Raw genomic sequence first — 25,931 nt, 5'->3', positions numbered from 1 at the left:
TATAACATGCAGCGTTCTATAAATGGATACATAAAAAAAATGAAGAATTACATGTATGTGCTAACTTTCTAAACACTTTGTTACATTTATGATAAAGTAGATAAAACACATTTATGTCGGCCTTGGCTTATTAGTTCTTATCTTTAAATTAACTTTGTCTGTGTGTGTTTCAGGTACTGCACTCTCAAAGACTGAATGAACCAGCATTGCAGCCATGGGTCATGATGAGCATCACAGGGAAGGCTGAAGCCGCCCACTGCACCTGTATGGCCGGAGTCGCGGAGACCTGCACCCATGTCGCTGCTCTTCTGTTTAATGTAGAAGCAACAGTGCAGATCCGTGGCACAAGGACTGTTACAGATGAACCTGCATACTGGGTTTTGCTGGGTAATATGACCAAGATACAGCCAGAGGTTGGCCATAAGCTGCCCAAAAAAAGGCTCTTGATCAAAACATAAACAGACCATCCGTATTGAAAGGTAAAAGGAGCCGTCCTCAAAAAAGAAAAATCCCACCTGCTACTGTGGAGGAGTTGTCACTGCTATTGGATACTTTGCTGGAACACAGTAAAGCTGTGGGTTGTGGGAATGACCCAAAATGTTTTATCTAGGGGTCTAGATTTATTCCTGTAGTGCACTGCCATGTAAATAATTTGCATTTACTGAATATGTACTGACTGAGTACCACTGTTCAAAAGTTGAATAAAGAAACAAACTCATTTTTGCCTCTTTTTTTTTTTTTTTTTAATTAAAACCACTTTGTAGAACATCACATCAGTTACAATGTAGAATCCATGTCATTTATAGTTTACAAATGACAAAATGTTTACACAGAATCATGACAGTGTTTACATATCACCCACTACTAACATTACTTTAATTACTGTATCTTTTGAAAAAATACCGCTATTTATACAGCACAAGACTTAAGAATATTTAACAGGAGCCAGTTTCATTTTTCCCTGGTTTTACTACCACACTGTTCACCAAACGCAGCAAACCTTCACCATCCAGAAGGGTCACCTCTTCACCCTCACATGGAAGATGTAATCTGATTGGCATGGTGGTATGTTTGAAGCAGGTCCCTTGTGTAGCGCTGGAACCCAGTCACGATGTGTTTCATCCATTTCATAGGCTGGTTTGCTGCAATAATACCAAATAATTAGCAACTCTATAAATAGAAGGTAGTTCTATTATTATTATTATTAAACACAATGTCCTGCAGAAGAGCTCGGATTAACCCAGACAGTGTCAGGAGACATGCCGTAGCAAATTATGTGAGGCCATTCCAGGACGAAATGCAAAACAGTTTTACACAGCTGCAGCAGGAGTTGAGTAATCTAGAATATGTCATTTATCATGTTGCAGATATCAACATTGATCACACAGGTGTGACAGTACATAATTATGGAAGTGATCACATCCATGAGCTAATGGACCTCACAATACATAATTATGGAAGTGGTAACGTTAATGTCATTAACGATTATAGGAATATTTCACACTTCAACAACCTTCGTTTCAATTTAGGTTTCGATTACAAACAAAAACGCAAAAAAAAAACCCAACTGCCAAGCGCAGAATTCCAATCGACAAAGGCCGCCGTGCCACCATGCAGGCTATAGATAACAAAGAAAAATACAGATCTTTGGTGGAAAACTGTATGGCAGAACTCGTTAAGCAAACTGTAAAAAAATCAGGCAAAGTCATCAGTCTGGAAAGAGTTTCAGACATCTACAACCAGCATACCAACAACATCTGGGCTAAAATCAAGGATGAAATTGATAAAAAGTTCAAAAACTTCCATGAGGTGATTTTCAAAGCCCTGTGTAAAGAGTTTAAAAATGCAGGATTAGTTTTGCTAGCCTTGGAATTAAATCAGCCAGCAATCGAAAATATGATTGCTGAAATTTTCATAAAGGAGGCAGCCAAACTATCGAAGAAACCAAGTTGCATACATCGGTTTTTCTCATCTATAGGCCGACTGTTTTGTTTCACCAGGAAACAAAACAAGGCTGATGTAATGTAAAAGAAATCGTGATATGAAACATTTCTGGAAAAGAGCTTGCAAAGAAAAGCGTCTGGACTTCTTTAAGTTGCTTGAAGACGTTTCACCTCTCATCCGAGAAGCTTCTTCAGTTCTAAGGTCAAATGGTGGGGAGTCCCAGATTTAAACCTAGTGGGAGTATCCCCCCACAGAGGGACAAAAGGACCCCCTGATGATCCTCTAATCGCCTGAGCCAAGGTGTGAAATTGGGTGTGGGTCCCAATCAGCCAAGGTTTCGGGTGAGCTCATTGTGAAACCTGGCCCCACCCTATCATGTGATTTCCTGAGGTCAGATGGCCCAGGGTGTGAGTGGGCGTTAAGGCGTCTGGGGAGGGAACTCAAAACTGGATTATAGATGGCAGACTGTTGGTGTCGTAAACCACCGCCTCTGTTCAAAGATGGTCGCTCACAGTGGACATAAATGGCTTCTTTAACTCCTGTTTCAAACCATCTGTCCTCTCTGTCCAAAATGTGAACATTGGCATCCTCGAAAGAGTGTCCTTTATCCTTAAGATGCAGATGGACTGCTGAGTCTTGTCCTGTGGAAGTGGCTCTTCTATGTTGTGCCATGTGCTTGTGAAGTGGCTGCTTGGTCTCTCCAATGTAGAGGTCTGGGCATTCCTCGCTGCACTGTACAGCATACACCACGTTGTTAAGTTTGTGTTTAGGAGTTTTGTCTTTCGGGTGAACCAGTTTTTGTCTGAGCGTGTTGCTGGGTCTGAAATGCACCGGGATGTCATGCTTGGAGAAAACTCTCCTGAGTTTTTCTGATACACCGGCTACATAGGGAATGACAATGTTGTTGCGTCTGTCCTTCTTATCCTCCCTCGCTAGTGTCTGATCTTCTTTTCTGTGCCTCTTTGCTGACTTTATGAATGCCCAATTAGGATAACCGCATGTTTTGAGTGCTTCCTTTACATGTGTGTGTCCCTTCTTTTTTCCTTCAGGCTTAGAGGGAACATGTTCTGCCCGGTGGTGTAGGGTCCTAATTACTCCAAGTTTGTGTTCCAGAGGGTGATGGGAGTCAAAGAGGAGGTACTGGTCCGTGTGTGAGGGGTCCTTTTGTCCCTCTTTGGGGGGATACTCCCACTAGGTTTAAATCTGGGACTCCCCACCATTTCACCTTAGAACTGAAGAAGCTTCTCGGATGAGAGGTGAAACGTCTTCAAGCAACTTAAAGAAGTCCAGACACTTTTCTTTGCAAGCTCTTTTGACTACGATGACCTGGATGACTGAGAACCTTCACAGACATTTCTGGAAAACGAATTGGAAACTTTAAATTGGTTAGTTTTAAATGATATACTTAAGAAAACCCTTGGAACGACCGCGGCAGATGGCCGCCCCTCACTGAGCCTGGTTCTGCCGGAGGTTTCTCCCTCTTAAAAGGAAGGGAGTTTTTCCTCCCCACTGTCGCCAATGCTTGCTCAGAGGGGTTCGTCTGTTGGGGTTTTCTTTTTAATAACTTTTTTCTTTTTTAAAAAAAAAAGTTAACATCAATAAAAGTTTTTTAAATTTTACACTCTGATTTCTGTTTGTTTTCATTGTCTACAAGTTTAATAAATACATGTTATTTGTTATTCAGTTCAAAGTGTGGGTAGAAAATGCTGTGCTGTCATGTGACCTTTTCTCTCATGTGTGCCGTTTTCTTGTTTTGTATATATTTCTCCTGTTTGTTATTTATTCCTGCTGTCTTACTATTAATATTTTATTCCTGTAACTGGTGTGGAATTAACTTTTTCATAAAATTATTTTAACCCTCTCTGGCGTTGATTTTAGTTTTTCTCAGAAAGAACTTGTTTTCTATATGAATTAATAAGTTATCATTTTAGCAAACATCAAGTTGATGTCCATAGATGTACACACACTCACGCCATCATTTACATACACACACAACTTGTTGCTGCCTTTCATAGTGTGTAACTAGAAGGCCCCGAGTACTTTCTCCCACACTGAAAACACTGGAATGATAAAATTATTTGAACATTACCTAATACGACTGTGAAATGCACTACACACAGGTACACACACACACAGGTCTTTATCACCAGATTCCACATTTATTTATAGTTTTCCCTGGGTTATGACTGAACACAGTCTGACAGCTGTCGGTCCCAGCTGATTTCCCTCTCCCTCCGCTCCTCTCCGTCTCACTATAAAAAGGGAAGGAAAAAACCATCAGTCCAAATCGCCATCAGCTGTTCTCACCGGCATCTCCAGCACCGCCCCGTTGAGCTCACTGCACCACTCCTCCCCTGCAGCCGCGCCCGGGACCACACCTCTGCCACAACGACTGATTCAGGACAGACAATGAGTTATTTTAAACATTTCTAGCAGTCCTTCACAAACAGGGAACAGTCTGTCTATTCTCTTCATCTGTCAGCTGCTGCTGGCTCTTCCTCCTCCTCTTCCTCACACACTGCTGAGTTTGTCCTGGTGGATCATCAGGGGTGCAAAGCCTCACAGATTATGTGCAGCAGTGGGTCCCTCAGTATGTCCTCACTCTGGACACTTGCAGTTGTCACACATGGAAATCAAATGTGTGATTAACTTTATCATAAAATTATTTTAACCCTCTCTGGCGTTGATTTTAGTTTTTCACAGAAAAAACTTGTTTTCTATATGAATTAATAAGTTATCATTTTAGCAAACATCAAGTTGATGTCCATAGATGTACACACACTCACGGCATCATTTACATACACACACATTAGAAATGGTCTTTTACTTTGAAATCCAAAAGAAGATGGCCTTGATATTGACAGGGTCCTACTAGAGTACAAGGGTGTGTCATTTGGATGTAAAGTGTGGAACAAGACTAAATGATATAAGTTATTATGTACTTAACATGTCTGTTAATGTTGAAGGTAAATTCACTCAAAGTTGGTCTTTATTTTGAAATTAGGTTTCCACGTCTCTTGTCGTAATACTCAGACTTGGAGAAGGGCTCATGAGCTTGGACAAAGAAATGTGGAGCAGAGCCACTTTGTGTCAAAAGGGAAAAGTTGAAGTTTTCAGGCATCTTTTTGTAGGTTTTCCAGGTGCATCCAACTGTGAGGGAATTCAGGGAAAGAACTAGAAATCTGTGAAGAGATTATATTTCTCGGCGGACCAGGGAGCACCTTGGAACTTAAGTTCAACTTATGAACTTATAAGTCTGAAACAAACAAGTTCATGCTTTGATTGCTGAATTTCCCCATTGCCTGAGGGTCACCTTCGTTCGGTTGGTTGCCCAGGCGCGCGCTGCGTGGTGCCTTGCTGTGAGCAGCACCTGTCCTGTATTACCTGCTGCTGTCACTCACCTCCGCAGCTCACACCTGAGCCACAGCTTCAGACCTGCTCTGCTTTAAAAGAAGCCAAACACAGAGAGCAACCCTAACCATGACATGAAGTTCCAGAGTCCACTCACACTAACCAAATAAATGCTGGTAATTTAATGAAGTCGGGCAGGGAGAGCATGTTTGTAGAACAGGTTGTCCTCACTGTTTCCAAAGTTTCAGATGAACTGAAGCTGATAAAAGTTAAACTAATGATATTGGTGACTTATTATTGATTTCATTTAGACTCACTATGAGTTTTGATTTGTGCTTATGTCTGAAATTAGATTTTGATGGGAAACACTCATTGAACAGTTCACGGCTGATGTTGAAGTTCAGTCTTGAAACAAGATCATTTTAACATAATGTTCACTCCTTCACGTTAAACTGGACAGAAAGCAGCTCTGTTTCAAACCTGGATCACATTGGGGTTGATGCAGGATTCCCAAATGTTAGAATGATGGAGTCACAACCACTGTTATAGGTAGAATCTGAGAACATTACAGAGCAACTTTTGTTATAAAAATGTAAGAAAGACTAAGACATAACGATTTGATTATTCTTCAATTTCATTTTCATACAGAGATGTTAGTCAAGACAGATGTGAGGTGAGGCTGAATCAGGAGACATGGTATCAAATGAGAGGCTGTGTGGTTTCACTGTTCTGCTTTATTTTACAGCGCCCCCCCCCCCCCCTCCAAAAATAAATAAATAAATAAATAAATTAATTAATTAATTAAGAATGTGAATAAAGAGAAGCTGTGTGGTTGAATAAAACTCATGCATCAGCCTGTTGCCTTCATCCTGCGGCAGTGCATTGAAAGCATCATTGGTGAGAGCGAAGAAGGTGAACGCCACCTGCTGGTTCAGAAGCTCAGTTATACCTGCTCTCTGGATGGCATTGACCAGCATGCTGAAAACAGCAATAAATGATGTTAGATCGAATAGCAACTACACAACAACACACTAACACCTCTGTTTGCTTTCAGTCATTATGCTACACCAAACTAACAGCTTCATGATAATCTAGGCTAACAGATGACTCACTTTTTAGGAGCTTCAAACTACCAAAAAAAACCAAACAAAAACGTTTCCCTGATCCTAGTTGGTGCAGTTGCTGCTCTGTGCCTCTGAGGTGCACTGTAGAGTCATTAAAGCTGCCAATAGTTGACAGGGAGTGTTTTTTTACTGTACTTTTCCATCAGAGAAACATGATTCAGATGGTAAAGATCCTCACATGAAGCGGTCATCGGCCTTCAAGACATCCATGATGTTTCCCCATTGGTGGAGTGAGGACTTTGTCCACTGTGAACCTTGTCATGCGCAATGATACAGGTGTTCTCGATGCACAGGTTCTACAAAAAGAAAAAAAATTGTGTTTAAATACATTAAAATGGACTTTGGTATCAGAAAAGAGGAGTTCTAGTTATTATTATTATACAGTTTAGATACTACTGCTAGCATGTCAGAGTGTTTCTGAAATATTTGTTGATCTGATATTTGTTGTGGAAACCTGTGAACCTTCACATTGACTATATTGAGGTTGACCACGTTGATTTTGAAGGTATCCTTCTATTTATTATTATGTTGTTTAGCTTAAAAAACTGACCAACCAAAGCTTCTTCTCCATAATGTTTGTTGACCTGCAGAGGAAACCTGACCACAGGCCTGTGAATTTTTTTATGCCAATGTCTCTAAGTGCTACAGTGCTACTAGATTATTGTGTACAATGTAAAGTTTTAAAAACAAACCTTAAAACATACTTCACATTAAAATGTAATAATTAATGGTATAATGGCAAGGTAGATATTTTTCGATGCGCTTTGAATTTGTTATGTGAAGCTGTGTGGAAAGCAAGATTGGACCCAAATGTATGACTCGTAGAGTAATTTGAAACACCTTTTGCCCTCTTACCAGCATATTAAGATCATTTTTCTTTCAATGTTGTTTCAGTGTTTCCCACAGAGGTTTACTGTAACACAGTAACATTTAGACTACATTGTTTTTACAATGTTATATACTTTTACTTATAACATGTACATACCATTCCTCAACATACAGCATAATGCCCCCCACCCAACACACACACACCACTGCCATCACCTACCACCCACCCCCTCCCCCCCCCACCAACACTGCAATCACCAGTTAGCCCACTCCCCACATGCACACAGTGCAGCACACTGCCTCCACACCTGCCAACTGCATCACCAGTAAGCCCCTTCCCCACATATACAGCACAATGCCCCCCTGAAAAAAGGCAGACAGACTACACTTTTTAATTGTTGGTCAAGACTAACTGCTTGTAAAAAAGAAAAAAAGTCCTGACCAAACAGAGGTAAATACCTATGTTGTTAAGTTGGCTGATGATTTTTTGCCTGGAGTTGGTTAGTTAGTTGTTCGATTGCCAGTCTAGCCTCCTGTGAGGAAAAGCCAGAGGCTGCCAGTGATGTAGCCTACTGTCAGTTTCACAGATTTGAAACTTAAGTAGCTGTTTGCTACAATACAGTCACACATTTTGGCATTGTTTACCTACCTGTCATCCCTCCTGCTTAACTCATTGACAGCAAGCTGGTGACTGGGCCATACTGTGCAGAGGGTTTGGCATGTGTGTTGAGAAAACCGCTATCAGAAAACTATAAAGCTAGCCATAAATCCTGGTTTTAAAGCCAGGACCTGATGCTATGAGGGGACGATACAGCCCACTGCAGCAACTGTGCCAGCCTAAGTAGTTCATCCTTCTTAAAATAAAAACACAATAAAATATTGTATTAAGTCAAATACAGTCACCTCAGCCACTGTTACCAACAGATAAAATCAAATTCTAATTCTAAAACTTAGATTTTTACGTAGCTTTTGGTTCAGAAGATGACGTAACACTCCGTATGCTATGTAAAGTGCATCCCACTGCAGCTGTTATTTATTTAGTAGTTTAGAATTGACATGGATCATGTTATGTTATAATATTTGGATTCTTATGTACTTGAGACAGCCTTCACTTCTTTATATTTTACTTCTGAGGAGCCAGAGTTTCTTGTAATTTAATTTAAAGTGGCCTTGAACAATAGTTCTCCAGGCTTTCAAAGTTTTCCTCTGACATGGGCTGTTTTTCACACACATACAATCCACTTCTTAAACCTGACCATTTTCAGGGAAACACAGAAAAGGACCATCAGATTTTGATCCACCATGCAATAGAATCTGGAATGAAGCCAAATGATAACGGTTTTATTTTTCAACATGACAGTGATCCCAAACACTGTGCCAATATAGTATAGTTAGATAGAAAAACACACTGTAACCGCAGAGCCCGCACCTCAACATTATTGAAACAGAACAAAAGCCAGCCAACATCCGAAGCTTTGGAATGTTCTTCTAGAAGCCCGGAGAACTATTCCTGAGCACTATTTAAAGAGATTAGAAGAAAGATTGCATAAGAGAGTTCAGCCTGTGTAGAAGTATAATGGTGGTCGAACCAAATATCAACTTTCAAGCTCATAAGAATTATACAAACTCTGTTTTTGCCATGCATACTTTTATAAACTGGTGCAACTTATTCACTTAGCACAATATAAAGTCATGAGGGGTGGCTCAGGATTTACACAGTTACTGTATTCTAGTAAATTATGCTGTATTAGAAATTAATCTGTCTCGGCCTATGTAAACTAGTGGCAGATATGTTCAACTTCAGCAACAAAGTGTCTAACACAATAAAGAGACATGCTCATTTACAGACATTTGGATTGTTGGAATCAACTAAGTGCACAATTACAAATAATCATTCTTTATCTTTTGCTGAGCTTTTATATACCCAGTTTACCCACGGCTTGAAACAAGCTGCCTTCCAACCAAATTTCTTTTGACACGTTGCATGTATAAACAAAATATGTGATCAACAGGCGTATGGGGCTGCTGTGCTGATAGCCTGAGTGTGTGCCACATTAAGGAGATCCCCTCTAACCGACATCTGCTCGAAGATACATTACTGACACCGCCAACCGCATTCGTACTGCTGATTTTTCCAACACCTTTGCTTAAATGCAGAACTGTGACAGCAATCAATCCAGCAGATTTTTACAACTAATATGAATTTATTAGCGCTTGTTACCAAATATATTTTCTTCACGCAAGCATCAAAGTTAGATGAAAAAACAGCAATGAATTCAAAAGTAGTGAAACTTTTTCCGAGTGTCCATGAAAGCACCATAAGAGCTCTTCCCTTTCCTTGCTAGTTGTAGCTAGCACGTTTGCTAATCCGACTACAATAGGTATAGACGACGTTTAAATATACGGAAAGCTGACTCCGGTAAAACAAAGCAAAGAGAGTATTGCTTTTGTATATGCGATTTCATTTAACCTGCTTAAACCACGGAGGACCGTTCTTCTCAGCCGACTGTGCCAGCTAACGTCAATGTTAGCTGCGCAACGGGAAGCGGTAGCTAAGCTTCTTTTAGCTTACCAAATTAGCTGTGTGCTAGTTCTCCGTCGCCTCAAATGCTTCAATGAATGGGGGCTGATGTGCGGAGAGAAGGAAACAGTCAACAGTGTACGCTTGGTACTAGGCTTATCCGTGTTGTTTTCAAGCTTGACTGGTGCCACCAGAGTAGGAGGACGAAGAGGCTGGAGTTTATTTTGGAGGACATCGACGAGTTCACTAGCGTGATTACGTTAGCTAGTGAACATTACAGCTAACCTTAGATAAGTTTGTTGGAAATGCATCCTCACGAAAAAAATCATGCACTGCCCAGGTAGTGCAGAAGCGATGCTAGCTTGTTTAACATAATAGACGGAGTGTTTTTGTGTGTTGGGTATTGTGAAACTTCTTTTCCAAATCGTCTGCGGCCAAGTCTTCACCGCAGATTTTTTTTTTCCTCCTGAAGCTTTGGTTTGAGAGGAGCAATGGTGGCGTTTTTGGACTGACCCTGCCCTCCGTCCCAGGTAGGGGGAGGATTTGGTGGCGATACCCCGGCCTGGTTTGGCCCTCTGTTTACGGATACAGGAGTGACATGCATCATTGACTCGGTTCTTGTTGTATTTTCTGCTTTCACTTTTCACACCACATTAGGTTTCGCCCCTGGGATGCTCCTGTCACTGACGTGATTTGTTATTTGGGGACATTGGAAGAATCACGATGGACACTAAAGAAGAAGAAGGAAGAAACAATTGCAGCTAACACAATTATGGACTCCTGAGGCTCAACTTTGCGCACTTTTATCCCTGATATATTTTTTTAAAGACTGTGTCACTGGACGGACGCCGATATGTCTGCGTTTGCGGAGTTCGTGCCCCCTCCTGAATGCCCGGTGTTTGAGCCGAGTTGGGAGGATTTCTCGGATCCTTTGGGATTCATCAACAAGATCCGACCTATTGCAGAGAAGACGGGCATCTGCAAAATCCGACCCCCTCAGGTATTTTTTTATAAAACTGAAAGTCTGCAGAGGTTTTTGGTTTGTTGTCTCTTTGTGATCCTGAGCTGGCTTACTTTGGGCCTGCGTGGATTTTACGAAACGCAGCGACGCTACTAGTTGCCATTAGTCTAAATAGAGGTCAAACGAGGCTCAGTTTCTTTTCAGTTTTTAATTAAACATTTTTGACACTGCTTTCCGTTTGTTGTTCAGAAAAATTGTGGGCGGAAGTGCGAAGAAAATGTAGCTGTTTTCCTCACTCCCACCTGGTGTTTTGGTTTTAAAGTGGTGGCTAGCTAAGTTAAAGTGGAACGATGGTAGACATTGGGCCTAATGGCGTCTACATGCACACATGCAACAGATACATTTTTATTTTTATTTTAAACTAGTCACGTGTTGTCACAATGATTTCCTCATTGCTCAGGTTGTTTTGGTGAATGCAATATTTCTTTTCTGTTGTCAATCAGGACTGGCAGCCTCCGTTTGCCTGTGATGTACGCAACTTCCGGTTCACTCCTCGGGTGCAAAGGCTGAATGAACTTGAGGTGAGTTTGCCACAAATGAATGAATAAATAAAATAACTCCAGTCATTGTTTATAATGAGACTGAAGCCATTATTGTTACTGTTTTGGCCGTGTGTATGATAGATAATTAAGATTCAAGATCCTTTATTTGTCACATGCATAGTTATGAGTACAACACGCAGTGGGACGTGTCCTGACACACTCCTTGACTGTGCAAAAAGAGAGAACATTATGTACATTAAGTGAATTATACAAAAGACCACATTATATGCAGTAAGTAAGTGAATTATGTACATTAAGTGAATAAAATAAAATAAAACAATCTGGAAATGTTTAAATTGAAAATCTAAAAATGTACATTGTGCAGTGGGTGTTAAAGTGTCTAGTGCTGTAGTAAAGGCGAGAAGAATCAGGTTGGGATGTGTTGAGAATAAGTCCTCTCTCAGTCACTTATGAATGCTGTCGGTGGGGAGTGGGGCGGCATGTTCTGGTTTAGGACACGGATGGCCTGGGGATAGAAGCTTATCTTGAATCTCTCTGTTCTTGCCCGGATGGTGCGGAACCTTCTGCCTGATGGAACAGTTGGTTGGGACGGGTCCTTCAATATCTGAGCTTCTCTAGGTGTAGATGTCCTGTAGGGAGGGGAGAGCAGTCGTGCAGCAGCGTTCTGCTGTATCGATCACTCTCTGAAGAGCTTTTTGATCCTTAACACAGCTGTTCCCATACCAGGATGCAGTGTTCTGTTTGAGGATGCTGTCCACAGCGCCTGCATAGAAAGTCCTGAGGATCACTGGAGAGACCCCGAACTTCCTCAGTTGTCAGAGGTGGTACAGGCACTATGTAGACTTTTTGGACTGGACCTGAATGGGGGCAGACCATGTCGGGTCTGAGGAGATGTGGACACCAAGAAAGAAAAGTCTCACTCAGGGGGGAAAAATACACTGCAGTTTTTATTGTGACTAGGAAAAGGTTATTAAAACAAAACAAAAAGCTGCATTATTATTTTTTTCAGTTTAGTTTTAATTGTGTCCAACGTTTGATGTCATGGATGCCCTTAAAGTCAAATTTTGGATATGTGTTGTTTCAGTTCAGGGCACCAGGACAGCTGCAATGTTGTTTTATATATATTAGAAATGCGCAGATGATCATTATCAGACTGCATTACCTATTTTTTTACTGATCTCAAACAGTATTTATGTATGGAAGTTGTCGAAATAGATCAGGTGTCTGGACATACTGTTGTTTTTTTTTGTGTTGTTTTTTTCCCCCCCAATGCAAATTTCTTGGTTTTCCTGGCACCAAAATGTGGAAACAAAATGAATACCAGCCTCTGATTTTTCTAATCTGTCCTTTTGCTCTTTCTCTGCTGCTTTTCCAGGCGCTCACTCGCGTAAAGCTCAACTTTCTGGATCAAATTGCAAAGTTTTGGGAGCTGCAGGGATCTAAGATTCGATTCCCTCATGTGGAGAGGAAACTCTTGGATCTCTACCAGCTCAGCAAGGTGGAACCAGTCAGCATGGATGTGTTTTGTTTTGTTTTGGTTTGTTTGTTTGTTTGTTTTTGTTTTGTGTTCAGATTTTTGTTTTTTAATCTAAAAATAGATTTTTATTTTTTTTTTTAGTGAACTTTTGTAAATAAGGACCCTTTGGCAGCACAAAAAAATGTTTTTTTTTTTACCTTATGATGTTAAAAAAATACTTTGGATGATTAGATAGATTAAGTGGTAAGAGCTAAAAAAAAAACATTTTTCCTTGTGTGCATTAAAGATTGTGTCATCCGAGGGCGGCTTTGAGACGGTGTGTAAAGAAAAATTATGGTCCAAGGTGGCCAGCCGAATGGGCTACCCTGCTGGAAAAGGCACCGGGTCTCTTCTACGTTCTCACTATGAGAGGATCCTTTACCCCTATGAGCTCTTCCAGACTGGGGCCACACTAACTGTGAGTGGTGCTGAATGCTGTTTAACTGCATTTTATATCATAATTGGGAGGAAAACTACAGCTAATGTGTTTTAGACCATCATAAGTAGATCCTCTGAGGTTTCTTGTCTAAATTGCATGTATATGTATTGTACTTATAGAAGTTTCTCCAAAAACACTTCATACTGTATATAAATGTTCTGTTTCTAATAGCTTGTAATAGCCTTTGGGCCAAATAACATCCTGGTTTTCTTCAGTATTCAGTGATCATTTTGCCTCCGATTAGGGCCTCCAAAGGTTGTATGATGAGGGAAATGATGGGGATGAGGTAGATGAGGGAGTTGGCGAGGAGGCTGTAGAGGAAGAGGAGCACGATGAGGAGGATGAGAAGGATAAAGATGGAGAAGGTGATGGATTGCAAACCAAAGAGCGGCTACTGCCAGAGAGACGCTCCAGGCGCCTGAAATCAGAGGTAAAGTGAAGCTGCTCAGACATCAACTCAGAGTTGAATTTGTAACCCACGCTGACCTAAAATGAAAAATGCCATGAGCTCTTGGTTATCTTTTGTCTACTAATGCGTTTCATTGAGTGTAACATTTGATAACATTGTTGCAAATGGGTCATGTCCCCCCAAATAAAAGTTTAAAAAAAGTGCTTGACACGTTAACTTTTGGCATTCCCTCTGCACATCCAGATTTCTCACTGTGTCAGGAATGCCTGTGTCTTAACATTTAGCAGGATCACTTTGTTTCACAGTCTAATGCTGTTATTGTTGTTGTTCTCTAGCGGGAAAACAAGGAGCCAAAAACCCTTAAAATCTTTGGAGCGAGTCCCAAGATGGTCGGCTTGGAGATCGTATCAGCTGGTAAACAAAAATTTCGATTGACTTGTGTAGGCTTTGTTTTTGTTATGTTTTGTTTTTAAACACAAAAACCAAGAGCCACTCCTCTTACTGTAGTTTTCCAATTCACTTAGATGATGGATTCAACAAGAAGCAGCGGCACCTCAAAGCCCAGGCCTTCGCCATCAAGATGAGACCACGCAAGGAGACCCTGGAGGTCAACTTTGTGAGTGTGATTTCATCATTTCATTGTGTTCAGTGTCAAAATTAACCATGTTATTCAATACCACAACAATTTTTGCATCTTGTTTTGTTTTCCCTTTAAAAAAAATAAAATAAAAATGTGGCGCTAACCCTCAGATCGACCTTTATCTCTGCCTTGTGTGTGGACGAGGGGACGAAGAGGACCGGCTCCTGCTGTGTGATGGCTGTGACGACAGCTACCACACCTTCTGCTTGATCCCACCTCTGCAGGACGTACCCAAAGGAGACTGGCGGTGCCCTAAGTGTGTTGCTGAGGTAGGCGCTGAATGTGCTTTTATTCTCCCTGAGCCATCTGTGGTATACCACAAATGTTTCTCATGTCAAAGATTGGTGCTCTTACAGTTACTATAGTACTCATCATACCAAGTATACGGGTGAAGACTGAAAGAAATATATAGAACAGAGAGACAAAAGTCTGTTTCTAGCAACCAACCTAAAGTTTAATTACTCAAATCGGCGTGGCATCAACAGCAGTAACTCTAATGAATTGTTCATGCTCCTACACAGGAATGCAGTAAGCCTAGGGAGGCATTTGGCTTCGAGCAAGCTGTGAGGGAGTACAGCCTGCAAAGCTTCGGAGAGATGGCCGACCACTTCAAGTCTGACTACTTCAACATGCCTGTTCATGTATGTGAAATCTACTCAGTAGAGCTAGAATGAGTAAACGGATGCTGCTCTCAAGCCTTTCAGCGAAGATCTAAAACAGGATATGTCATAAGATCCATCTTATACTCCTCAGATGGTCCCCACAGAGTTGGTGGAGAAGGAGTTCTGGCGTCTGGTCAGCAGCATTGAGGAGGATGTCATCGTAGAGTATGGAGCAGACATCAGCTCCAAGGATGTCGGCAGCGGATTCCCTGTCAGGGACGGAAAGAGGAGGCTGATGGGAGATGAGGAGGTGAGAAGATGGTTACACAGTGTAAATATCGTAACGTGGTGATGTGTTGCCTTGACAAAAGTTGAAAAGTAACACGTAGAGACAGTATTGTTCAAGTAAACTGTGTATGTAATCCAATTAAAAAGCAACACAGGGGTTACCTAGAGTGTGTCAAACACTTGTAGAGTGGACAGTCAAGTTTAAAAAACTAATAAAAGTAATATTTTTCTGCTCTTTTTCTTTTTTCCCCCCCAAATACCATCACTGATGGGGAGGCACATTTGTCAGCTCATTTTCTCATATATTCTGCTAAAGATTTTTAATTGCACACACATCATCTTATTTAGTATTTTATTGAGTGGTTCCATCTAGCAAACTCCAGCCTCCAGTCTATTTATTTAATACTTTCATATTTGCTCTGAATAGAAGCACTCTTTTCCTTTCCTGTTAGGATTATGCAAACTCAGGCTGGAACTTGAACAACATGCCAGTGCTGGAGCAATCTGTGCTCACCCACATCAACGTGGACATCTCAGGCATGAAGGTACCCTGGCTCTACGTGGGCATGTGTTTCTCCTCCTTCTGCTGGCACATCGAAGACCACTGGAGCTACTCCATCAATTTTCTTCACTGGCAAGTTTATGAAGTATAGTTTTGGAACCAGCAGATAAGTAGTAGTGTTGATGAAAACAAAATTCTGCATGTCAGTGGTAATCCTTTGCTTCAGTAGGGCTTTTATAGTTGATCTTATGTTTATGTCTGCTCTGTGGAGTTATGGTACAATAGAAGCCCTAAATATTAAAACAACATTCTGATGTCTTCCTTCTGTTCTTCAGGGGAGAACCCAAGACTTGGTATGGAGTCCCGGCCTCTGCAGCAGAGAAATTAGAGGCTGTCATGAAAAAGTTAGCTCCAGAGCTTTTTGACTCCCAGCCTGACCTCCTTCATCAGCTTGTCACCATCATGAATCCCAACGTCCTCATGGAGCATGGTGTCCCTGTACGTAGCCCGTACTCTGGGTTGGAATTTGATCTGGTTAAATATTCATGTGGAGAGCTTTATTTATTACATATATGTTCCTCTCCTCAGGTGTACAGGACCAATCAGTGTGCCGGGGAGTTTGTGGTTACCTTTCCCCGGGCCTACCACAGCGGCTTTAACCAGGGCTACAACTTTGCAGAGGCTGTTAATTTCTGCACAGCTGATTGGGTGAGGGAGCAAAAATACAAACTCCTCTTTTATTTTAAATATTGAATTTTTTATGTATATTATTTTGCCAAAACTTTGCTCGTTTTTCACCCATTCTTCAGTTGCCAATGGGCCGTCAGTGTGTCGCCCATTACCGGCGTCTCCACCGGTACTGCGTTTTCTCCCACGAGGAGCTGCTTTGCAAGATGGCTGCAGATCCCGAGAGCCTCGACGTGGAGCTGGCTGCTGCCGTCTATAAAGAAATGCAAGAGATGATGGATGAAGAAACAAAACTCAGACAGGCTGTCCAGGAAATGGTGAATGTTTTTCTTTTTTGTTTTGTGGATGTTATACATGTAATGCAACCCATTCTGATTATTTGAGCATCGCTTTCCTCATTGCCAACAGGGGGTACTGTCGTCCGAGCTGGAGGTTTTTGAACTCGTTCCGGACGATGAGCGTCAGTGCTACAAGTGTAAGACCACCTGTTTCCTGTCTGCGCTGACCTGTTCCTGCAGCCCAGACCGACTGGTTTGTCTCCACCACGCAAAAGATCTCTGTGACTGTCCTCTTGGCGACAAGTGTCTTAGGTGGGATTTTTTTTTTCTTTTTTTAATTCATGGCGTAAACTTTAATCATGTTAAGAGTTGCACAAGCTTGTGTTGGTAGTAAATTCTTAAAACAAATTTTCATGTGCAGTTTTTGTCCAATCCATTCCAGGTATCGCTATGATCTGGAGGAGTTCCCCTCCATGCTGTATGGCGTGAAGACTCGGGCTCAGTCTTATGATACCTGGGCAAAGAGGGTCACAGAAGCCTTGGCTGCAGACCAGAAAAACAAAAAAGGTCTCTGTTTTATTGCATTATAAACTACAAGCATTTTGTTCCCTAAATTTAGCTATTTATGTCTTTATTATATCTAAATCCTTTCTCATCTTTGTTTTCTCCTGCTCTTTCTTTCTGTCGCTCTCTCACAGATCTCATTGAACTCAAAGTTTTGCTCGAGGACGCAGAGGACAGAAAGTATCCTGAGAACGCTTTGTTCCGTCGCCTGAGGGAGATGGTCAAAGAGGCAGAGACGTGCTCCTCTGTAGCCCAGCTGCTGCTCAGCCGCAAGCAGAGGCACAGGTCAGGAGAATGATTTGTGCTGATTTACCACTCGCAAGTTACTGGGCCTGATATCAGTTTTTTAAAAAGTCTTTTCAGTATTAATTTTGTAGGTGGTTTTGTTCAAAGAGGAACTAAATCTTTGGGTTTTTTTCTCCCCTCTTTTTCTGTGTGCATCTCCAGTAGCCGCCTGCGTTCTGAGAGCAATCGCAATCGGACCAAATTGACTGTGGATGAGCTGAAAGCGTTCGTAGAGCAGCTGTACAGGCTACCCTGCATCATCAGCCAGGCGCGACAAGTCAAAGTTAGTTCCATGTGTCGATACATAGATCCCAATTATAATTGTTTTTTTGTTTTGTTTTGGGTTTTTTTTTTAAATTTTGTTTTTGCCTCTCTTGTGTAATTTTCTCTGCTCCCCCCGCTCATTCAACCAATACTCTTAAACCACTCCCTGACATTTCCTACTTTTCCTTTACCTCTAAATGTGTCTGTCACTGCCCGTATTGCCAGGAGTTACTGGAGAATGTGGAGGACTTTCATGAACGGGCCCAGGTGGCGCTGTCAGATGAGATGCCAGATTCCTCCAAGCTGCAGGCGCTGTTGGATCTGGGCAGTGGCCTGGATGTGGAGCTGCCAGAGCTGCCCAGACTCAAACAGGAGCTCCAGCAGGCCCGGTGGCTTGATGAGGTGAGCCCACATCAGGCGATATGAGTTGTTGTCCTTGCAAAAACACAAGGTTTTCCACTTTTGTTACCAAGCGGAAATGAAAAGGAGTCAACTTAAGACTAACATCGTATTGCTCTCTGTTTCTGTAGAATGTTATCATATTGTTAGAACTATTTAGATTTCTAAGTAGTTCTGTGCCAGTGTAAAGGAAGCAAAATCTTTGCAGTGACAGATATGAGTCAAAATCATAAACATCAAAAGATTGAGCAAAACAGAGACTGAGAACATCATCAAATTTCAGGTGCGTGCCACCCTTGCTGAGCCCCACCGCGTCACTTTGGAGCTCATGAAGAGGCTGATCGACTCTGGGGTGGGTTTGGCACCGCACCATGCCGTGGAGAAGGCCATGGCTGAACTCCAAGAAATCCTTACCGTGTCAGAGAGATGGGAGGATAAAGCTCGCGCCTGCCTGCAGGCCAGGTAAGGTTTCACATGTGAATGGAGGTCTAAATTACCCATAAAAGTCTACCTTTTAAAATCAGACGGTTCACATATTTGTTTGTGCTCTTATAATCTTAGACCTCGTCACAGCATGGCAACGCTTGAGAGCATTGTGCTGGAAGCTCGGAACATCCCAGCGTATCTACCAAATATTTTGGCTCTCCGAGAGGCCCTGCAAAAGGCCAAGGAGTGGACCTCCAAGGTGGAGGCCATCCAAAACGGCAGCAGCTATGCTTACCTGGATCAGCTGGAGAGCCTGCTGGCCAGGGGCCGCTCCATCCCTGTGCGGCTCGATCCGCTAGCTCAGGTGGAGTCTCAGGTAGCTGCAGCTCGAGCCTGGAGGGAGAGGACTGCTCGCACGTTCCTCAAGAAGAACTCCACGTACACACTGCTCCAGGTGGGCTGTCATGGAAACATTTGATGTTACTTGTGGCTGAGATGCAGAAATATTTAAATGTCTTTAATTTAAAGTCTGTATGATAATTATAACAAATATCTCTTAGGTCCTCAGTCCTCGTGTGGACATTGGCGTATACGGCAACAGCAAGAGCAAGCGAAAGCGTGTTAAGGAGCTCATGGAAAAGGAGAGGGGTGGCTTTGACCCAGACACCCTGAGTGATCTGGAGGAGAACCACGAGGAGGTGCGGGACCCTTCCACTGTTGTAGCAGCTTTCAAAGCCAAAGAGCAGAAAGAAGTGGAGTCCATTCACTCACTCCGAGCTGCAAATTTAGCTAAGATGGCCATGGCAGATCGCATCGAGGAGGTCAAGTTCTGTTTGTGTCGAAAGACTGCCAGCGGCTTCATGTTGCAGTGTGAACTTTGTAAAGACTGGTTCCACGGAGCTTGCGTCCCTCTGCCTAAGACTGGATCTCAGAAGAAGATTGGTGTGAATTGGCAGAGCAATAGTAAAGACTCCAAATTCTTGTGTCCGCTGTGCCAGCGATCACGGAGGCCGAGATTAGAGACCATTCTGTCATTGTTAGTTTCACTGCAGAAGCTGCCAGTGCGTCTGCCAGAAGGAGAAGCATTGCAGTGTTTGACTGAGAGGGCAATGAGCTGGCAGGTACGCATATAAATTACAATGCCTAACTGGTAGCATCCGAGCTTCTCAGTGTTTTTTCTTTTGGTCTCTGCTTATTACCTGCGCTTATGTTGGTTAAACTTTCTTAACAGGACCGAGCACGCCAAGCTCTGGCCACAGAGGAGTTGTCCTCGGCCCTGGCGAAGCTGTCTGTGCTGAGTCAGCGTATGGTCGAGCAGGCTGCGAGGGAGAAAACGGAGAAGATCATCAACGCTGAGCTGCAGAAAGCCGCTGCCAATCCTGACTTACAGGTACTTTGATCATTAATAATTTTGCATGGTTAGAAATTCTCTTTGAGATACAGATTGATGCTTTGGATGTAAATGTGCACTTCACCAGCAGAGGGCAGGAATCTGTAAAAAGATAAAAAGGCCAGTGGATTGGCTTAGCAGTCTGAAAGGTCACATTTCAGACTGGTGAGCTGAAACCTGAAATTAAATCTACCCTCTAGGGAAATTATCAGGCAAAACAGTTCTTATTCAACAACAAGCTGAAGAATCATTGCTGTTTTGCTTTTATTTCTTTGATAAGTTCAGTAGATAAAACCTTTCCTGTGAGAAGAAATTTTAAAGAGTACATGTGTGTTTGTGTGTGTTTCCCAGGGTCATATCCAAACTTTCCAGCAGTCTGGTTTCAGCAGAGCCACGTCACCGCGTCCCTCTGTGGACTACGACGACGAGGAAACTGATTCAGACGAAGACATCAGGGAGACTTACGGATATGACATGAAGGTATGGGGGGCATCAGTTGTGTGATTTAAATTGGGGTGTCATAGGACTTTATTTTGACTTCTTCTGTTGTTGTTGTATGACTGTTTGGCTCCAGGACCCTGGTGAGGTGAAGCCCTACCTGTTCTGTGATGAGGAGATTCCCGTGAAGTCAGAGGAGGTGGTCAGTCACATGTGGCTGGCTGCCACGCCTTCCTTCTGTGTCGAGCACGCTTACTCCTCAGCCTCCAAGTCCTGTGTTCAAAGTGAGGCCGCATTTATTTAATACAATCCCTTTGCTTTGAGTCTGTTCCCTCTTGGCATTTATTTGCATAATAAACAATTACATTAACTACTCCTTGGGAGATTCCCATTTCATACTCAAAATATTTACATTTCAGATCTGGGTACACCCAGAAAGCAGCCCAGGAAGACCCCGCTGGTACCTCGGAGCCTTGAGCCACCTGTTCTTGAGCTGTCCCCGCAGGCTAAAGCCCAGCTGGAGGACCTGATGATGCTTGGAGACCTGCTGGAGGTGTCCCTGGATGAGACCCAGCACATCTGGAGAATCCTGCAGGCCACTCACCCACCCTCTGAGGAGAGATTCCTGCAGGTCATGGAGGTAGGAAGTTCAGCCATTATGCAACCTGATTGCACAGCTGGATAGGGACTTAATGCTGAGATTAATCATTTTTGTTTGTTCTGATGGTGTAATTACACACAATGTATGCAGTAAATACAGAATAAGAAATGGCAGTGATCGCTCTCATTTGCTCTTTTTTTTCCCCCTCCCCCTTCCTTTCTTTCCAGCCTGACGACTCTCTGATTGAAAAGCCTCTGAAGATCAAGCTCAAAGATTCCGAGAAGAAACGGAAACGCAAATTGGAAAGAGCCGAGCACCACCACATGCTGATGGCTGCTGCAGCTGCCAGTGGAACTTCGGCGATGGGAGATATCCGACCGCCCAAGTCCAAAGACTTAAAGAGGGTGGGTCTGGAGCTCGGCCTTGGGGGTAAACCCAAAAAGAAAAAACTTAAAATCAACCTGGAAAAGAATCGGGAAATGAAGCAACTGGCCAAACGGTTGGCCAAAGAGGAGAAGGAGAGAAAGAGGAAAGAGAAAGCGGCCGCAAAGGCAGAGGCCATCAGGGAGGGGATGGAGAAGAGGAAGGAGAAGAAGATTCTTGACATTCCCTCGAAGTATGATTGGTCGGGGGCAGAGGACTCCAATGATGAGAATGCAGTGTGCGCAGCCAAAAACTGCCAGAGGCCGTGTAAAGATAAGGTGAGCACACCTGTCATTATCCTCCATAGCTAACTAACTAACATTTCAATTCAGTTTCATTTATACAGTGCCAAATAACAACAACAATCGCCTCAAGGCACTTGCGACAGAGTTTCACCATTGCAGATCCAGATGTGTGTTGAAAGGGGTACAAGGGGGAAATCATAGATGTTATATGGACACAACCTTAACATTAAGATTGTGTCCATCAATCTTAATGATGTCAGTGCGCCCCAGGGCAGCTGTGACTACAATGTAGCTTGCCATTCACACACTGCCATCACCAGTGTGTGAATGGGTGGATGACTGGTTGTGTAAAGCGCTTTGGGGTCCTTAGGGACTAGTAAAAGCGCTATACAAATACAGGCCATTTACCATTTTTACCATTATATAATATGTTGAAAAATTGTTGAATATTCTTAATCTTATTTTGTGTCATTACTTTATTGTGATCCATCGTGGTCTCAGAGGTTATTCCCTGCTCACCTGGTTTAAATGTGGACTCAAACCTGGGGAGCAAGGAAACTAAACTGATCTCACATGATTCAAGGTAGTAGACCACATCTACGTCCTTGAAATAGGACTGAAATATAGTTTATTATGAAGAATTTTATGTCTACAAATACATTTTGTTAGTACCTGGTTGGATGCACCTCAGCTCTCAATATTGTTGAATCTTGGCATAGATTCAACAAGGTGCTGGAAACATTCTTCAGAGATTTTGGTCCATATTGATCTGACAGCATCAAAGAGTGGCTGCAGATTTGTCAGCTGTACATCCATGGTGTATATCTCCCGTTCCACCATGCACTAAATGGGTTCTAGAGGACTGAGATCTGGTGACTGGTGGAGTCCTTGTCATGTTCAAGATTCTAGTTTGCGATGATTTGAGCATTGTGACATGGTGCGTAATCCTGCTGGAAGCAGCCATCTACAAAGCCATATACAAAGTGTGTATACGGTGGTCATTAAGTGGCATGGTCAGGACATGGTTTTATTTACTGTTGCCTTCCTTTCAGCTTGAAGTAGTCTGCCCATTCTCCTCTAACTTCTGGCATCGACAAAGCATTTTCTCCCAGTGAACTTCTGCTCACTAGATATTCACCCTAGAGATGGTTGTGTGGGGTAAATCCCAGATCAGTAGTCTCTGAAATACTCAGCCTAGCCCATCAACAACATGTCACATTCAAGCTCACCTAAATCACCTTTTCCTCCTTGTTCTAATGCTCAAGTTGAACTGCATCAGGTCATGTTGACCTTGTCTACACGCCTAAATGCAGTTGATTTGCTGCCATATGATTAGCTGTACAGCAAGCACGAGCAGAGCTTTCAAAGTCTTGATGTGGATTTTGTCAGGGCTCTGTATCTACTGACGTTCTGCACTGTGAAATTCCCTTAAGCCCATATTGACTGCACGAAATCAAACATACTCAGTGTTAAACTGTAGGTCTCCATGATTGTGTCGTGATGTTCGCATGGTGTCAGACGGAACATCAGTCTGCATACAGAGCCGCTCGACAGTTTGATGATTCCATCTGAGGAGACTGGGAAATATTGTGGTGTCATCCACTGAATGTGTGTTTGTTTTATTAAACCAGAGTGGATAACAAACATTTCTCACAATGAACATCGGGTACCTTTTTATTGAATAGTAACAGCTGGTAACCGCACTGGAACACCTCAAAGAGAGTTAGACATAACATATTAACAAGGCCACCTGATGTCGTCTTGATCAGAAACGCTACTGCAGACTGCACAAAGTTAACCAGTGGCTAGTCTTCTTCTCCTTTTGAGTCTGCGCAGCCAATCAAATCTGAGGAATCATTAGCCCTACAGTTCTGTCCTTTGTCCTGGATAAATCATCAGTTAATCATACTCGTGACTGTAGCCCAAAACGATGGCATAGTGCTGTGTTAGTCGCTACTTTGAAAGGAAGGTAACCTTTAAAAGAAAATGATAATAATTTACTTCAAATTTTTAGCTTCATGTTACAGCAAAAACCACTTTTTTTCTAGCTGCGCTGGTAAATACATTTGTTTTTGTTTTGTTATTTCTAATGTTTTGAAAATGAACAATTGAAGTGTGTCCAAGATGATCTACTCTGTTGTAGTCATGTATTCCAGTAAATAACATCAAACATTAGTTGAACAGTGACTGACTTGTAGCTGTGAAACAGACTTCTTTAATTACTAATGCAGTATTTTCATTAAAATTCTTGAATTAAAGCTGCAGCTTCTTTTCAAATTTGTTGTTGTGGTGAAAAAAGCAAGTTTGTTTCACTGTCCAGACTGACGCGATTGAGTGCTGTTAAATATTATCTTTGAATTTAGTGTCTTGCTTGACAAAGTCATTGTCATTGTCTCACTCACTCACATTTCTGAATTCATCACGTGGGTTTTTTGTTCTTTTCTCTCCTATTTCCCAGGTCGACTGGGTTCAGTGTGATGGCGGCTGTGACGAGTGGTTCCACCAGGTCTGTGTGGGTGTGTCATGCGAGATGGCCGAGAATGAGGACTACATCTGCATGGACTGCTCCCGGAAGGCCGCCGGTGGAGGAATGACCGTCGAGGAGGTGTCGGAGGAGAGCGTCGTTGTGCTGACAACGTCAATGTGCGGCAGCAGCGTGCAGAGTGTGCCATCGTCATCAGTGATTGCCTCCTGGTCATCGGCTTCTCACTTAAACCCAGCGACATCACATCAGCAACAGCAGGATTCTCAGCAGGGCAGTTAGCACTTAAAAAAACATGGGCCAATGACAGAGAACTTCACAATATGCCCAGTATCCAGGCTAGTTTTTTAAACCTCAAGACAAGTTAACAGTTCCTGTAACTGTTGGGAGTGTCAAGCACAAGAAAAACGATCCTGTTTCCGAGTGCTGAGATCTGCAAACAGACTTTACATGTGTCAGCCACAACATTAAAAACCAAAGGCGAGTAAAGTGAATGACCTCGATCATCTCGTTGCAGTGCGTCACTCAGCCGGGAAGCCATTGGTATCGGTATTCATGTGGGTGATACTGTTAACATCCACCCAAATGTGGCTAATTTGCTCCTGTATGACAGAGGTCCTGTTCACAAACAGCTCGTCATTACACTCGAGGTGTTGAAATGGCCTCCCCACATGTCAGTCCAGTGGACCATCCACAGGATGCACCAGAATAAGCCCTATCGCTGCATCTGCTGCAATATCTTGGCGCCCGCAACCGGAAGACACCCTCTGAGGTCCTGTGACCCTGCTTCAAAGGGCCAGACCTGTTTTGATGTCACAAAGGGGACTCACAAAATATTAGGCAGATGGATTTAATGTTGTGGCCTCTCTGTATAATCCCCCTACAGCAGTTTAGGTCTAGAAAAACCTGCCGTCTTCATCCTGGTCCTCAGTTCAGCAGTAACAAGGCATTAATAACTTACCTGCAGTCAAACACTCACTTATTCCAGCTGTTGTATTCAGTGGCAAACAGACAAATTTGTTCCCAGCTCCAGGACATTAGTTCCCCTTCTGTCCCTCTGCCAGGCCCTTGAGACAGTAACATCTCAATAAGTAGGTCTTGACTAGGAAAAACAAATGGTTGTATTGTAGTGGAATTATTTATAATGTACATAGCTTTTAAGACAGTTAAACCAATGGATTGTGGCTTTTTGTTTTGTTTTGTTTCTCACCTTTAATAAATTCTTCCTAGTCAAATAAGTACAAATTGCAATGTTGTTGTTTTTTTTCTCTCCTTCATGTGACGAAGCACACAAACGACAACCATCTCCTCTTCTAAACTTCTTGTTTGTGAAGGCGGGGGGAGTGACCTCAAGATGTGTCACTGAGTGGTTGATTGATTTCTTTTCAAACTGGTTTAAACCTCACATCAGCTATGTGACATTCATTTTCAAAGCAGGGCCTCGATTATCACGGTGAAAAATTAACTGGTCAAGCTTATACGTATCACTACCTGTACGCAGGTCTGTTGGGGGAGTAGAGGATTATGGCAAGGGTGGGGGTTGTGCTGATGTCCACTCCTGACTCAGACAGGTCAGATCCAGTGTGAACTGACCCCGTCTGCTTTTGGCAACCGTCTGAGTGAGGCACCTCTATCAGACAGAAAGAAAGGGCAACCACGGTGGGCTGCGAGGCTACTCAAAGAATTACATAACTTTTGTTTTGTTATGCAGCCACATCTTCCACCACCTGCTGCATGTTGTGTCTTCAGACTCATCCACTG

The 25,931-nt window shown here is 42.6% G+C and overlaps 1 protein-coding gene and 1 long non-coding RNA gene across 2 annotated transcripts; one reads left to right on the top strand and one right to left on the bottom strand.

Annotated features, from left to right (window-relative positions):
- Window positions 1-4,083: 4,083 nt before the first annotated feature.
- On the bottom strand, window positions 4,084-9,933 carry LOC146369108 (uncharacterized). The gene is made up of 2 exons (XR_014797412.1): window positions 9,820-9,933; window positions 4,084-6,715 (listed from the first exon to the last, which is right to left on the bottom strand). It is a non-coding gene; the product is annotated as an uncharacterized LOC146369108 (long non-coding RNA).
- Window positions 9,934-10,619: 686 nt separating this feature from the next.
- On the top strand, window positions 10,620-25,415 carry kdm5a (lysine demethylase 5A). Its single transcript, XM_084910688.1, has 28 exons — window positions 10,620-10,768; window positions 11,233-11,310; window positions 12,668-12,790; window positions 13,056-13,226; window positions 13,492-13,677; window positions 13,992-14,070; window positions 14,181-14,272; window positions 14,407-14,565; window positions 14,818-14,937; window positions 15,050-15,208; window positions 15,639-15,820; window positions 16,024-16,186; window positions 16,277-16,396; window positions 16,498-16,692; window positions 16,784-16,965; window positions 17,096-17,220; window positions 17,352-17,502; window positions 17,665-17,785; window positions 17,992-18,168; window positions 18,449-18,627; window positions 18,727-19,045; window positions 19,152-19,712; window positions 19,823-19,981; window positions 20,333-20,461; window positions 20,556-20,703; window positions 20,839-21,059; window positions 21,248-21,721; window positions 24,147-25,415. Exons 1-28 carry the CDS (start codon window positions 10,622-10,624, stop codon window positions 24,450-24,452), a joined length of 5,226 nt encoding a protein of 1,741 aa, XP_084766814.1. The 5' UTR covers window positions 10,620-10,621; the 3' UTR covers window positions 24,453-25,415.
- Window positions 25,416-25,931: the final 516 nt, after the last annotated feature.

The sequence above is a fragment of the Perissodus microlepis genome, chromosome 17 (genome assembly GCF_051167445.1).
Source record: "Perissodus microlepis isolate ML-2025 ecotype Zambia chromosome 17, ASM5116744v1, whole genome shotgun sequence".
NCBI lineage: Eukaryota > Metazoa > Chordata > Actinopteri > Cichliformes > Cichlidae > Perissodus > Perissodus microlepis.
This window is presented reverse-complemented; position numbering and strand designations above follow the sequence as displayed.